At 44.5% G+C, this 13576-nt stretch overlaps 2 protein-coding genes across 7 annotated transcripts in view; both read left to right on the top strand.

Annotated features, from left to right (window-relative positions):
• Nucleotides 1-8410, top strand: part of arhgap32b (Rho GTPase activating protein 32b) — a 124016-nt gene extending 115606 nt beyond the window's left edge. For all 6 annotated transcript variants that reach the window (XM_080867658.1, XM_080867656.1, XM_080867657.1 and 3 more), the window contains 9 exons: nucleotides 267-349; nucleotides 652-759; nucleotides 1134-1279; nucleotides 1361-1562; nucleotides 1685-1830; nucleotides 1952-2026; nucleotides 2119-2949; nucleotides 3220-3878; nucleotides 4240-8410. In XM_080867658.1, coding sequence (XP_080723784.1) covers nucleotides 267-349; nucleotides 652-759; nucleotides 1134-1279; nucleotides 1361-1562; nucleotides 1685-1830; nucleotides 1952-2026; nucleotides 2119-2949; nucleotides 3220-3878; nucleotides 4240-6408 — 4419 coding nt within the window. In that variant the 3' untranslated portion in view covers nucleotides 6409-8410. The remainder of the gene's footprint in view (nucleotides 1-266; nucleotides 350-651; nucleotides 760-1133; nucleotides 1280-1360; nucleotides 1563-1684; nucleotides 1831-1951; nucleotides 2027-2118; nucleotides 2950-3219; nucleotides 3879-4239) is intronic.
• Nucleotides 8411-9938: 1528 nt separating this feature from the next.
• Nucleotides 9939-13342, top strand: h3f3c (H3 histone, family 3C). The gene is made up of 4 exons (XM_080867265.1): nucleotides 9939-10076; nucleotides 11036-11179; nucleotides 11378-11531; nucleotides 11985-13342. The coding sequence occupies exons 2-4, from the start codon at nucleotides 11052-11054 to the stop codon at nucleotides 12111-12113; spliced, it is 411 nt and encodes a 136-aa protein (XP_080723391.1). The 5' UTR covers nucleotides 9939-10076; nucleotides 11036-11051; the 3' UTR covers nucleotides 12114-13342.
• Nucleotides 13343-13576: the final 234 nt, after the last annotated feature.

Here is a 13576-nt window from a genome sequence, read left to right as displayed (position 1 = left end):
AAACCACTGTGTGTGACTTGGAATAAAAACTTTCTCCAAGCACACCAGAGGCATCCCTCAGGATGAAGTAAATACTTACTGGTTGCTATGGCAGCTAGACTGAGGAGGGGGGCTTCGCGGTTACAGACCGATGTTCTGTCTGTGCCCTATATATCAGCATGAACTTGGGATATCAATGGATTAAGCTTAATGTGGACATAGCGCCAAATCCCATTACTGTCAGTCTCTCCCTGTCTCCTAATCTCTTGTTTTGCTTTCACTCGAAGGAGGCTGTATCAGCAGCGACAGACGAAGAACGACTCATCAAAATCCATGACGTCATCCAGCAGCTTCCGCCACCGCATTACAGGTTAGTGTAGAGGCACATTGCCCCCCATTGGCAGGCTAAGGAGCTGCAGGGTTACAGACTGGCTGTGCATTCAGTTGTCTGTCTGATGGTGTTAGAATCAGAGCTTTCTGTAATGCTGTTGCACTGAGTGGAATCTTTGTCTGTGTTAGGATTAATTGAATTTCCCAGACTGTGTGAAATTTGCAACTGGCATTCCAATAGGGATTAAAGCAAAACGCTGATGCTCTGAAGACAGTTTTATCATGTCCGTTAGCGTGCACATCACTGATGGAGCAAGTTGAATCTGAATATGTGATTCTTAGGACCTTGGAGTTCCTCATGAGGCACCTTTCCCGCCTGGCAGCATTTAGCTACATAACCAACATGCACAGTAAGAACCTTGCCATCGTGTGGGCGCCCAACCTGCTGAGGTGAGAGCTCATCCTGCTTTCTTTCATTGTGTTGAATGAATTGTAACTCTTCATCTGTACATTTGCTCAACTGGCTGGAGACTTCAAGATGCCTCTAATGAGCTTTTTAATTTCAAGTATAAGAAATAAAAGTTGCTGTTCTTTTTGGTGCCACACACTCTGGGTTCTTAGACTGGCCTGATTTCTAATGTTTGCCACACAAAGTACACTCTGTCTGTTTTTTATAATGAGTCATTCTGCCTGAACTGAAGGGTTTAAGCAGCCATCACATGTTGGAAATTCATCTCAGAATGGTTTTACTCAAATTCCAATTTTCTTTAACTGAGTTAAAGAAAATTTCACTTCTGTTTTCGCGTTTTCTCTTGTTGTCTCAGGTCAAAACAGATTGAATCCGCCTGCTTCAGCGGCACAGCAGCCTTCATGGAAGTTCGAATCCAGTCTGTAGTGGTGGAGTTCATTTTGAACCATGTTGATGTGCTTTTCAGCACTAAACTCAGCTCACTAATAAGAGAGGGAGCAGGTATAGACATCCCGTCAGCATGCACACATTAAGCTAAATTCAAATAGTTTGCCACTGATCGTTTTTCTGCTACATTGTCAGGTCACAACTCTTTGTCACGGCCAAAGTCCCTGCTGGTTTCATCACCCTCAACAAAGCTTCTAAGTCTAGAGGAGGCCCAGGCCAGGACCCAGGCTCAGATCAACTCTCCAGTCACTGAAGACAGCAAGTACATTGAAGTGGGTGAAGGTCCAGCTGCTCTGCAGGGCAAGTTCCACACCGTCATTGAGTTTCCCACAGAGAGGTCAGCTGTTTTCCTGTTTTATTAATGTCTATTATAATGGAAAAACCTTGCATGGTGCTCCTTCTGCTGGTGTTTTGGTGAGACTGCAAGACTTTCTTGTCCATCATCGTTTTCTATTATAGGAAGAGACCGCCTAACAAGTCGAAGAAGTCTCCTGTAGGTAGTTGGCGTTCTTTCTTTAACCTGGGCAAGTCTTCCTCTATGTCCAAGCGGAAGTTGCACCGCAATCCCAGTGAGCCTAATGAGCTGAAGGCTATGGCTCTCGCTGGTGAGTGCTCACGCCGCATCTGCAGTAAAAACTGTCTGGAGCTAATCAGCGTTGTGCAGCAACAAGAGCTTAACAAAATACACCAAAGTGACAGCAGTGAATGTTGATGGTTGTGTTTCAGGAGGAAGAGGAGACACTGCAACATTAAGGTCAGCCAAAAGTGAAGAGTCACTGAGTTCCCTGCATAATGTTGAAGGTAATTATTTATGACCTCCACTTCACTTAAACTTGGAATAGAAAGCTTAATCGGTCGTTATCTTTATCGTTTGTGTTCTGTTCTTCCGCCAGGCGAGTCCAAGGTGTACCGTCCTCGGCGACCACGCTCCAGCAGCGATGCTCTGTCAGCCTCTTTTAACGGCGAGCTGCTGGACAGCCGGCAGCACTGCAACTCGTATGATAACCTGGATGGCACAGAAGACAGCGACGGAGACGACGGACCCATCTGTGTGCCTGCTCTTATCTCGCCTCCACGCTCAGCAGGTGAAGACGTGGACCTCAGCCCTCCAGACATCGGGATGGCCTCCCTGGACTTCGACCCCATGTCATTCCAGTGCAGTCTCCCTGACACCTCCTATGCCTTCCCCCTGGATGATTCACCGGTCAGGGCTGAGGGCTCCACTTTAAAGAGGAACCGGGGCAACATCTGTGGCAAGACCAATGGCTCTGATCTCATCTCTGCCTCCTTCATCAGCAGCTTGACTTCCCCGCTATCCACCGATACCAGCGTGAATACAGGGGAAAAGGCAGAGAACAAGAAGCTGACTGCGTCTTACTCGTACACTGATAAACCCACACAGGCCGTGTCACCTATTAAATGTGGAAAGGCCGCCAGTTTGACACCTTTTGTCACTTCAGACACTTTGTCCGCAGAAACACGTGGGAAGATTACAGCTGGACAGGCTGTCTTTCCACAGTCTTTATCTTCTCCTTCGATATGCAAGGACTCTCCTACATTGATGGGCAGTGTATTGCTGAAAGTAGCTGAGCCATCGCTAAGTGAAGTTTTTCAAATGGAGCTGAATTCTAAACTGGCAGCCTTTGACAGTGTGGACAGCCGAGAGGTAAAGGGAGAGGACGGCGTGCAGCAGGGACCAGCTGCTAATAGCCAAGAGCACCAAGGTAGGGCAGCGAATGAGATACATACTTTCGACCTGTTCTTTAGATGAAAATAAAAGTAAAGTGTTTGTGTGTATTTTTTGCCAGGTTTAGCTTTGCAAGGATTTCATCTTAAACCTTTTTCTTCCGATGTCTGAGCACCTTACTTACTCCCCGCCTTTTCCCCACTCTTAAAGCACCTTAAAACCTTCCCGCCTGTTCCACAATCACCTAGAGCTCTTGCTTATTCATGCTTCAACTATAGTTCCCTTGTGTTTTTTGTGTTCCCACTAGGAGTCACAACTCTGGACTCTTCAAAGGACCCAACCCCTTGTTCCCTCAACTCTACAGCACCCTCTTCTGTCCCTCCTCCTCCACCTCCTAAAAATGCTGCCCGCATGTTGGCCCTGGCCCTGGCTGAGTCTGCTCAGCAGGTGTCCACTCAGTCTCAACTGCGGTCTTCTGAGCCCTCAACACCGCTGTCCCCTCTGCAGCCGCATGAGGCCTCCAGCTTCCAGGACTCGCCACATCCTTTTGTCCTACAATTCCAGACTGCCTCAGAAGACGGAGCTGGACGAGGAAGTACTCCCCCACCAAACAGTGCTGCTACAAGTGTGATCACAGTTTCATCTCATCCCTCCACTTCCAGTCCTTCAAACAAACACCAGCCACCAGAGTTAACCAGCATGATCACTAAGCCATCAGACAGTGCCAAGTCCTCTATAACTGCATCGCAGCCAGACGTGGACCCCCCACCAGACACTCCACTTTACAATTGTGCCCCACTCTCCACATCACCCAGCCGGAGTTCTCCAACCAGGAAAAGTCCAGAAAGACAGCAGCCTGTGACAGGACCAGTCCCACTTCATAGTAGCTCATCCAATTCCACTGCAGCCACAACCCCCAGTGGCAACAACAAGGAGAGTGGAAACTTACAGCAGCATGGTCCTGAGGTAAGGATATCACGTTGGCTGGTCCCAAGAGGTCCTAGCAGTGAATCTCAAAACTCACTGTTTTGGGATTGAGTATGTTCTCAGCACCACCTCCTATTTTTGACAGAAGTTATCCTCGGTGTAGGCTGCAAGTCTCTACCTGTATGTATGTATATAGGTATTTTTTAAATAATTGACTGTATACCACTACTACTCTGCATTCAAATACTCTGATACTTTAGATACTTACAGTTCATATTGGAAAAGTCTTGTGTTACTATAAAAAAAAATGCACAACTCTTATTTTTCTTTTCTTTCTTTGTTTTTTTCCCTAAACCTGATATAAATAATGACTTATCCTGTGTTGGCCTCTTTTTCTCAGGTCAAACCAGAGGAGAAGGCACCACCCCCAGTTCTTCCAAAACCACCAGAACAGCCAGCTCAGAAGCTGAAAAGATCAGTCCCACCACCCCAAACCCAAACTCAGCAGCAGAGCCAAGCCCAAATACAACCTCCAGCTCAGACACAGCCTCACACACATTCCCAGACATTAGTCCAACCCCAGCCTCATCTCTCAAAGGCTAGCGCAAGAGTCGCACCCACCTCTGCTGAGCCTGTGGAGAAACCTTGGGAGGCCATAAAGCCAGTGCAGCCCTGTGCAGAGTCTGGAAAATATCACGACTCCTATGGACCCACTCCTCCTGCCCCTCCTGTTCGCACTATAGAGAGCAAACTGGCCACAGCAGCACTCAGCCACAGTGAAACCTCCTACCATATCCTGGGTGAAGGTCCTCCGTCTGGCCATATGGAGGATGCTCTCCCTCACCATCCTCTTTCTCCTCGTAAATCTTCCACGCACCAGCCAGCCTACCTGTACCACGCTAAAGGAGAACCCGTCCTAATTGATCCTCCAGGAGCTGCATACTACCACCAGAGGTCTGTAACTCTGGGCCCGCAGTCTATACCACACCACTACCAACCAGACAGTGTCCCTCCACACACCTATGTGTCAAAGTCTGAGCCTCAGATACCCTACAGTGCCCGAATAGATAACAGATACAGCACTTTAGGCCCCAGGTCCTACCATCACTCCATCAAGTCCAGAGGAAACCCCAGGAGTGTTTACCTAGCCCCAGGGCCTGGGCACCAGGGCTACAGTCATGACAGAACCCATGGCTATCCCACCATCCGCAGAGTGCACTCGCTCCATGTTCCTTCCAGCATTCGCTCAGTGCCCATCCAGAGGACTGAAGTTCCTCCAGATGACGACATGTTCTTCTACCACCGACCGGTGTACCAGTGCAAAGCCTACCAGCAGCCCCCGCAGCAGTCCTCGCAGGCAGACTACCATGTTACCCAGCTGCAGCCTTACTTTGAGAACGGACGAGTCCAGTACCGCTACAGTCCATATTCTGGTTCAGGCCCATTGGAGGCGCCTTTCTATGACATCGACCCATACGGCACTATCAGAGTCAGGCACCTTCACTCCTACAGCGGCCGAGATGCAGGAACACTTCCTGGGCGTCCTGGTGGGAAGGCGACTGGGTATCACTACCTCACTCGCCACATTCTTCCTCCTGGGAAGGAGCACAGTTTTGTGAGCAGGGACATGCCCCCCGGGCATGGGAGCAAAGAAGTTGCTGCTTACTTATCCTGGGACCCAGAGGAGTCCGAAAGGTTGCGTATGCATTCTATCCGCAGGGAGAGCAGGGCCAGGCTTAAGGTTAAAGGCCCCGTCCTCTCTCAATATGACAACGTGGGCTTGTTCACACCAGCAGATATATCAGGCTATGAAACCCTGCACCTGCGCAGTAAATCTGACCCAGGCAAAGCTGTGCTGATACCGTCTGAGAGCAAAGACGGCCGCTACCTGCCCAGACAAATGGTGTCGGACCCTGAAGCCCTCATGTACATGGAGACTGACAAGCATGTCCAGGGCAGCGGAGTGGGTGACAAGCCTGATGCACTTTCCAAGCAAAGCAGCTCCAAGAAATGCCAGTCCTCTCACTCCCTCCCCTCTGCTCTGAGCCACAGTCTCTCTCACCAGCAGGAGAGCGGTCGGCACGAGGCCAAGTATGAGCCCGGAGACGACGGCAGCAGGTCTAAACACAAGAGGAACTTTCAGGCGCGTTACGAGTGTCCAGATTCTGACCACCACCAGAGCAAAGTGAAAACATCAAGCGGCTTTCACAGCACAGACGATCAGTCATCAGCCCCCAGGGAACAAATCGGCCGCTCCAAACCCGAGCGATCGCACAGCGTCCGAGAGCAGCACTACAGCCAGGCCAAAGCAGACCTAGACAGAGACTACTCGTGTCAGAAACACAGCACGAAAGCAGTGCAGTCCCACTATGACAACTTGGACGATTACCACCCAGTACCTCAGCCTCATGCCCCTGTTCAAAAACATGGAGCGTCCAGCTCCTACCCAGCCCCAGGATTTCCAGTGAGCCACAACAACAGAGCTTACTCCACAGCTCTAGGTCAGGGGGCCTTTATCCAGACTAGCCTGGCCATGCAGAGGCCCGAGACAGAGATTCATACAGAGTGAAGCATTTAGGGGGAGGTGTAAAATAATCTGAAGCTGTGTAGAAGAAAGACTCTGAGCTATGGTTGAGCAGCCTCTGCAGGACAGTGGACTGATGTATCACCAATATTTTTGCTTCTCTGTATTTTTAAAGAATTGTAAAGAATATTGTAAGACTTTTTACAGAAAGTCCTGAATGTATACCTGAAATTATTGTCCATGAGGTCTTGTTGTTGTGATTGATTGAGACAGTAGCCGGTCATAAATGTATAATGATATGAAAGACGTGAGGTACTTTTACTAGGAACCACAAAAATGTAAATTATATATACTATATATACAAATAGAAACACCCATAAAAAGGGATTTTAGTTTGGTTTTTGTTTTTTTTTTTATATGGTGTGTCGCTGGGTATGAGCATCAACTGGGACTAAGGTTTGCATTTTAGAAATGCATGCACTCTATCTCTTACAGAACAGTTCTGTGTACTTCTCTATCCATTGCGTTCTCTCTGGATTTCACAGCACAAGTCGTTTCAGGAGGAGGATACGTGTAGGTCGACGCAGGGCCACCTGCTAATGTGACAGAAGCAGCGTGTCCATGTTTGTTTTGAAGAATCTGAGCAGGAGGTTGGATGAGGACCTGCAGCCGGGTACTTTGAGTTAATGTAGTGCTTGTCAATGTCTTTATTTTCTCTGACTGTGCCATTTTTACGTAACTTTGTTATAAACTGATTACAATGACTTCTAATGGAATGTGTTGGTACTCGTGTTCTTCATTAGAAGAGGGACCAAATGACTCGGCACAGTTCTTGCACATATGGGATAAAGATGGGAACGTGGATGAATGCCTGTTGTAGCACCAGAACTGTAAGGGGTTATTTTTCTTGTCCCCCCCCCCGAATCAGATTGATGGTACTTTCTGTGCTAACTGAATAAAGCTAGAAACAATGTCCTTCTGAACAATGTGGGGAAGAACACATTGTTGCTGCTTTGTTGGGGAAAAACTTGGATGAGCCTTAAATTTTGTTCCTGCAATCCATACATTTTATTTTTCCTGTCATAATACATAAATGCATGACGATTCTCGATATGTCAAGGTTGAAGGATTATTTTGATTTTTGTGGGTTATTTAGTTTCGTATCACCTTGATGGTTCTTTTTTTTTCCTTTCTTCTAAGGATATGTGGGACAATTTTCTTTTCGGGCTGGAAATCAGTGTATAGTACATTCATTTGGTATTATACTATAAGCCCTTTCGGGGTAAGCATAATGGATGGATTACAATATGTTTCAACTATGTCCAAATCCAGGTTGTACTCTGTAACTGTTTAACTTCTATATCGCTTGCAGGTTCTGCTCCTCTTGCCTTATGTAAAGCCTCTACCTTTTCAGATGGGGCGTTGATGTAAGGCATTATGTACTTGAATGTGAAAACACTCGTCTCAAAATAGAAGTTATCTACAGTTAGATATGAAATAAATAAAACTGTTCAGGAAGAGATAGAATCCATGGCTTTTGTGTGGATCTGAATGTTTCTCGAAAACAGAATCGCAGATATCAGAAGTGTTACGAGTGTATCTTAAATTAGTGACGTCACTAGAGTGATGACTGATGCTTTGAGCAAATAAAGAGCTTGAATATAAAGACCGACCGTCGACAGATTTAAAGTGATGAATACAGGTGGTATTTTCAAAGTCCACATGTAGTCGTGTGAGTCAGCCTTTCCCCTGTCTCTCTGAAAAAGATAAATAAAAACGTTCATGACGCACCGCATTCATAGCATCGCAGCCGCATCTTCTAATGTAGTCCAAGTCTAGTGTTAAAAGAGCCTTGCTCAGGATGTTGAACACCAATTCCTGCTGACAGATCATTGCTGCAAGAAACATGACTGTTTTCTCCATGTACCCAACTATTTACTACATGATTGAAATAAGTTATTACAGTAAAAAGTAGGTGTGGCAAAACATCGCAGTTAGCTGAAATGAAAATAAACTATACTTTTGACAAAAATAAACAATATTGTGTTCCCTATAATTAAATGTGATTTAGTCTTTATTGGTTCAGCTACATTTACACACACAGCTTACCTGATGAGGCTTTGATGGACAGGTGAGTCAAATGAAACTTATCTGAACTATAATAACTTTGATGTAAATGCGCTGTGATGGACTTCTTTTCAGAGCAACACATGACTTACTGAATAGCAGAGTGTTGGTGGCTTTATGCAGCTCTGCAGTTGGAGACCCGGCTCAGTAACTTTACATGGTCTGGACTTTGTGGCTGAGTTGCTCTGGTTTCTTAAGTTTGCAAAAACACCAGTTACAACTGATGGTGGAATATATCGGAAGGAACATTTTGGAACAGTAGCATCTTATTGCAGGACCATGCTCAAATTACATTCAGTGCTTTGGAACGACCCATTTGTTCCCAAATGTTTATAAAGCCAGACTGCATGGATATGTCCTTTTGTTTTATACACACGGTGCAACGGGACTGAAAACAACTGAAGATTCACAGGCGTTGACCAGTTATTTGGTCCATTTCCCCCTCCTGTGGATGAAGCACAAATCTCTGGGGTAAGCTTTTATTTAAAAAGGAAATGCTTGCTGCAGGAGAATCAAGAGAATGCAACGTAATCCCTGGTTCAGCTGTGATGATGACCAGAATGCCATATGTATTTTAAAATGACAGCTCCACAAACCCCATGGCTTTCTCAATTTGACCAACAGGGGGATCTAAAATGCATAAGAATATTAATTCCTTTCCAGAGAAACATTTATGAAAACATAAAGCATATATAATGAATCAGCTTTTTAAAAAATTAATGTAATTGTCTTACCCCAACTTTGGTATAACGTCTAATGCTTAAAAGTGACCAACATGAAGGAGAATGTGTTGAAATCATTCCACCACCACAAGAACAGAAACGCTCAGGTTTGGCAAGAGAACTGCAGAGTTTGGAGTTGTGCTTGTACTTAGTTTCCCTCCTGTTTCATATACTGATCAGAAACCTCGTGTAAAAAAGACAATTGCAGTAGGACTGATATGATGACACAGCTGTCATGTTTGTCATCTAAATTCAGTTTCTCGTTTGAATTTATAACGGAGATCCATAATTACTAAAACAGACAAGTAATATTTTTTCATTTCGGTTAGCGCACTTACATTATATTTTTAGCATGATAAAGAGAAATGTTTTTCCTTTAGACTTGAATGTATTTTTTAATTAATCTGGACTAATTTATGTTGCGAATAACAAATATTTGGTTTGTTATATAAAAAAAAAAAGTTCAGTGTTATCCATTTCCTTTCCCTACTGTTCGAAGTCAAAGTGTGCCTTATTCCCTGATATTTATCATATTCTCTCATTGGTTTTGCGTTTTACATTTGTTAACACGCGGTTTTGAGGCAAAGCGTTAAAAAAAAAAGTCGAAAACGTAATTATTTTATGATTTTCTTGATCTAGTGTTTTCTACATCGTTGGAGTGTGAAGGAGAAAACTTGAGGAAATGAAGTTAGATTGTTTACAAATGTTACCATTGCATTGTGGGAGACAGATGATTGACACGGGCGCCATTTTGCTCCCGCTCGCTCTGCTTCCATTGTGTGAGAGATAGTAAATATCTGACACTGCCAGACAACCAGAACACACTTCTATCCTTGCGAAGAAAAGAGACAAAATTCACCCCCGGTAAGTAAAAAATTCCTTAATTATTTCTTAACTAAGAACAATAGTCACCATTTGGTGAAGAAAATAGAGTAGATAAACTTATTTTTTGCTTTAATATCGTGTTTTTTCGATGGTGTTGTGAAAAGAGAAAGCAGCTTCCCCAGGCAGAGAAAAACGGCTCAGTACTTCCACTGCCGAAATATCTAGTCCACTTTCAGCGGCGATTTCTACCTCGCTTTTTCGCTTTAAAATACCTCTACTTCATCAGTCTTTGACTGTTTTTCGATACGCTTACTTGTCTACTACGATTTGTTAATGCTCTTGTGAGCACACATTTTCTGTTTTGGTGGGAAAATGTCAAAGTTTACATCCCGCTCGTTGCCTGTGTATTGGTAGGTTCGTTTCGGTCTGCGGCCATAATCTTGCGGTATGAGGCGGAGTTAACAATACTTGTCCCGCCCTAAAATACTCCTGGCTGAAACATCATTGGTTTGGGTGTACAGTGGAGCCACAGCTGATTGGTGGGATTCAGAGTGACGGCCTGTTAAAGGTTGTGATTGGCTAAATTGGGATCCCACAGTCTCTAGATTGGCTAAAGTCTTTGTGTTTGTGCAGCGGCCAAACCCGGGGGAAAAGTTTTATCAGGAGGTCCAAAATGACTTAAGAACCAAGTATTTATAACATGTTTAATTATAGATCCGTTAATAATTGATACAAAAATATTAAAAACTCAAAATGCATAATTACTTGATAACAAATAAAACGAAGTGGTAAAAGGGGGGAAGTTGTATGTTTTAATTACTTATATATATTTCAGAGCTGCTGCACTGAATATTGGAAACTTTAAATAATTTAGTTATTTATCTGAGTTCAAGGCCACTAGCTTAGCAGGATCATTTGTCCAGTGTGCAACGATTAATGTCACGATGAAGCGAATAGAAACAGATACATTGTTTGGGGGTTTTTTTGTATTCCGTCAGGTGATACTCTGTCGTAATGGCTCGTACCAAGCAGACTGCTCGTAAGTCCACTGGAGGAAAGGCTCCTCGTAAGCAGCTGGCCACCAAGGCTGCCCGCAAGAGCGCCCCTTCCACAGGTGGTGTCAAAAAGCCCCATCGTTACAGGTAACGTTCATTTTGAGTCACATTAATTGCTCCTTATCATATCAGACGTTTAATGAGCAATCTTTACCCTGCAAATTCTGCTCGGAGCCACAAAAAGTATTTTAATTAGGGAGACTCAGCCTTAACTGTCAACATTACTGACAGGTGTAAAAATAAATAAATAAATGATTGTACTGAGCTTGAGGTCATGCGTTTCAGGCCTGGTACGGTGGCTCTGAGAGAGATCCGTCGATACCAGAAGTCCACTGAGCTTCTGATCCGTAAGCTGCCCTTCCAGCGCCTGGTGAGGGAGATTGCTCAGGACTTCAAGACTGACCTACGTTTCCAGAGCGCTGCCATTGGAGCTCTGCAGGTGAAGCCACACTGCTATGTTGGATGTGGGAAGGAGGTCCATGCTGTTAGCAGTTTGTTTTTTTGCTAGTAGAAGCTTTGACATCACTTTCCTTATTCTTCTAAATTTGTTTGATTAGGGGTTTTTTTCCCCCAAACTGTTTTTTAGCACTTAGTACAATTAGCGGCACTAATTTTTGATTCATCAATGTGTCTCTGTAGAGAGGTTTCCAAATGTTTGGTCCATGAGTTTAACTTGTAATGTGAACTCTGAAGGGTTTTATATTATATGCAAGTCTGTCTTGTCCTTTGTTATGACTTTTAAGGGGCTGTTAGAGAATTACGTGCTTTCAGCTGTCGATATTTAAGGACTACACTTAAACCAATGCAGCAGATCAAAGTTTAGGTTCTTTTCTCTTATATTACAACATCATTAATATGTACTGCTAATGTTGTTTGTGTTTGTCCCCTGCAGGAGGCTAGTGAGGCGTACCTGGTGGGTCTGTTTGAGGACACTAACCTGTGTGCCATCCATGCCAAGCGTGTCACTATTATGCCCAAAGACATCCAGCTGGCACGCCGCATCCGTGGAGAGCGCGCTTAGATGGCCTCCCTGATGTTTCATCTGTGTCCTATTTTTCTTTACCCATCCCTGCCTTTACTCGTTCATTTTACTCCATCCACCCACCTCCACCCGTCCCTATTCCATTCTCTCCCCAGCCTACCCAGCTTCTCGGTAGACTTTAGAGTAATCTTGATTATGAAGAGATAGAAATATGTTGAAGTCTGATCAATTTGTAATTTTTTTTGTCTTCACCAAATGTTTTAGGGTACCTTCTTCGTGCATGTAAAGGGTTGGCAGATCAGATGCACATGTGCACACATAGGCAAACATGCATTCCTGGGTTTGGGAGCTACTTCAAATCTGGAAGCCCATCAGTAAGCTCACCTGGAGTTGAGCAGGTGCAGTTTTTGTGGCAAACGGAGCCAAAGCAGAGGGACAAGGCCGAGGGGTTAGTCTGCTTAAGGGGAGCCACAACTTCCACAGCAGGGTGCTATTAAAACTAGTCCCGAGGCCTCCGCCCCCTCTGAACATCCTCCTGCTCAGTGCGTCCTTCTGCACCCCGACTCTCCTGTTGCTCTGCAGCTGTAGCTTTTCAGTGCACCTCCGTCACCTGTGAAACCTGCTCGTTTGTTTGTGTGCTCCTGTGAAAACTGATCTTCCAAACCAGCTGTGCTCAAACAAAAATCTCTTGGTTTCTTAAGAATATTGTTGTGGATATGGTGTCTATTTTTGTTTTACACATCTAATTCATAGAGGAGCATCTCCTCCTTTACCACTTATACAGTTATCAAAATAGGAGTAAAAAGCAATTAATAGTATCAACATTATCAGTTAGGGTCTTTTTGTTTGCAGTGATTTGTTACAGAAAATCAGGAAGGGCTTCTCCATTTTCCAAGGATACTTCAATTCTAATGGCAGCCACGAGGGGGCGGGGTCTCACTGTCTCCTCTTCTGTTCACTGTAGATTAGTCGTCACATTCAGCCTCCATCTCTCTGTCACCACAGATTAGCATTATACTTGTCACACCAGTATGAATTGACATAGTGAACCTCTGCATGTTTAGGGTCTGTGTGTCTCCTGCAGCTTCTCTACACCTGAGCATATAATCTGTCCCTTATCAAAATTTGGGATGCACAGTATAACCTCATACTTTTTTCTTTTATATTTTTCTTATTCCTTGAGATTTTCAGACGTATAAATAAGCTGATCTTTGTATTTTCCAAATTTCTCATATTATGGTGGTAATAAATAGATGTTAAAACACGTGGATGAGAGTTTGTGTGTCATGTTTGCGTTACGTATGCTGCAGTTCAATCTGAACAGAAAGCTGTGCTGTTTATCAGTGCAGAGAAGCCAAACTTCCACATGGGGGAGACCTTAAACAAATAAGGATTTAACGGCCAGCAAACTCGTCAGTAAAAGAGTCCATAAACATAAGTGACACATGTTCAAAGAAAAAGTAGAAAAAAACGCTGCCAGAACATCGTACAGAGCCTCTAAT

This window comes from Rhamphochromis sp. 'chilingali', assembly GCF_963969265.1.
Source record: "Rhamphochromis sp. 'chilingali' genome assembly, chromosome: 19".
Taxonomy (NCBI): Eukaryota; Metazoa; Chordata; class Actinopteri; order Cichliformes; family Cichlidae; genus Rhamphochromis; species Rhamphochromis sp. 'chilingali'.
The sequence above is the reverse complement of the archived record's forward strand: the minus strand, read 5'-3'. Positions and strand labels throughout refer to the sequence as shown.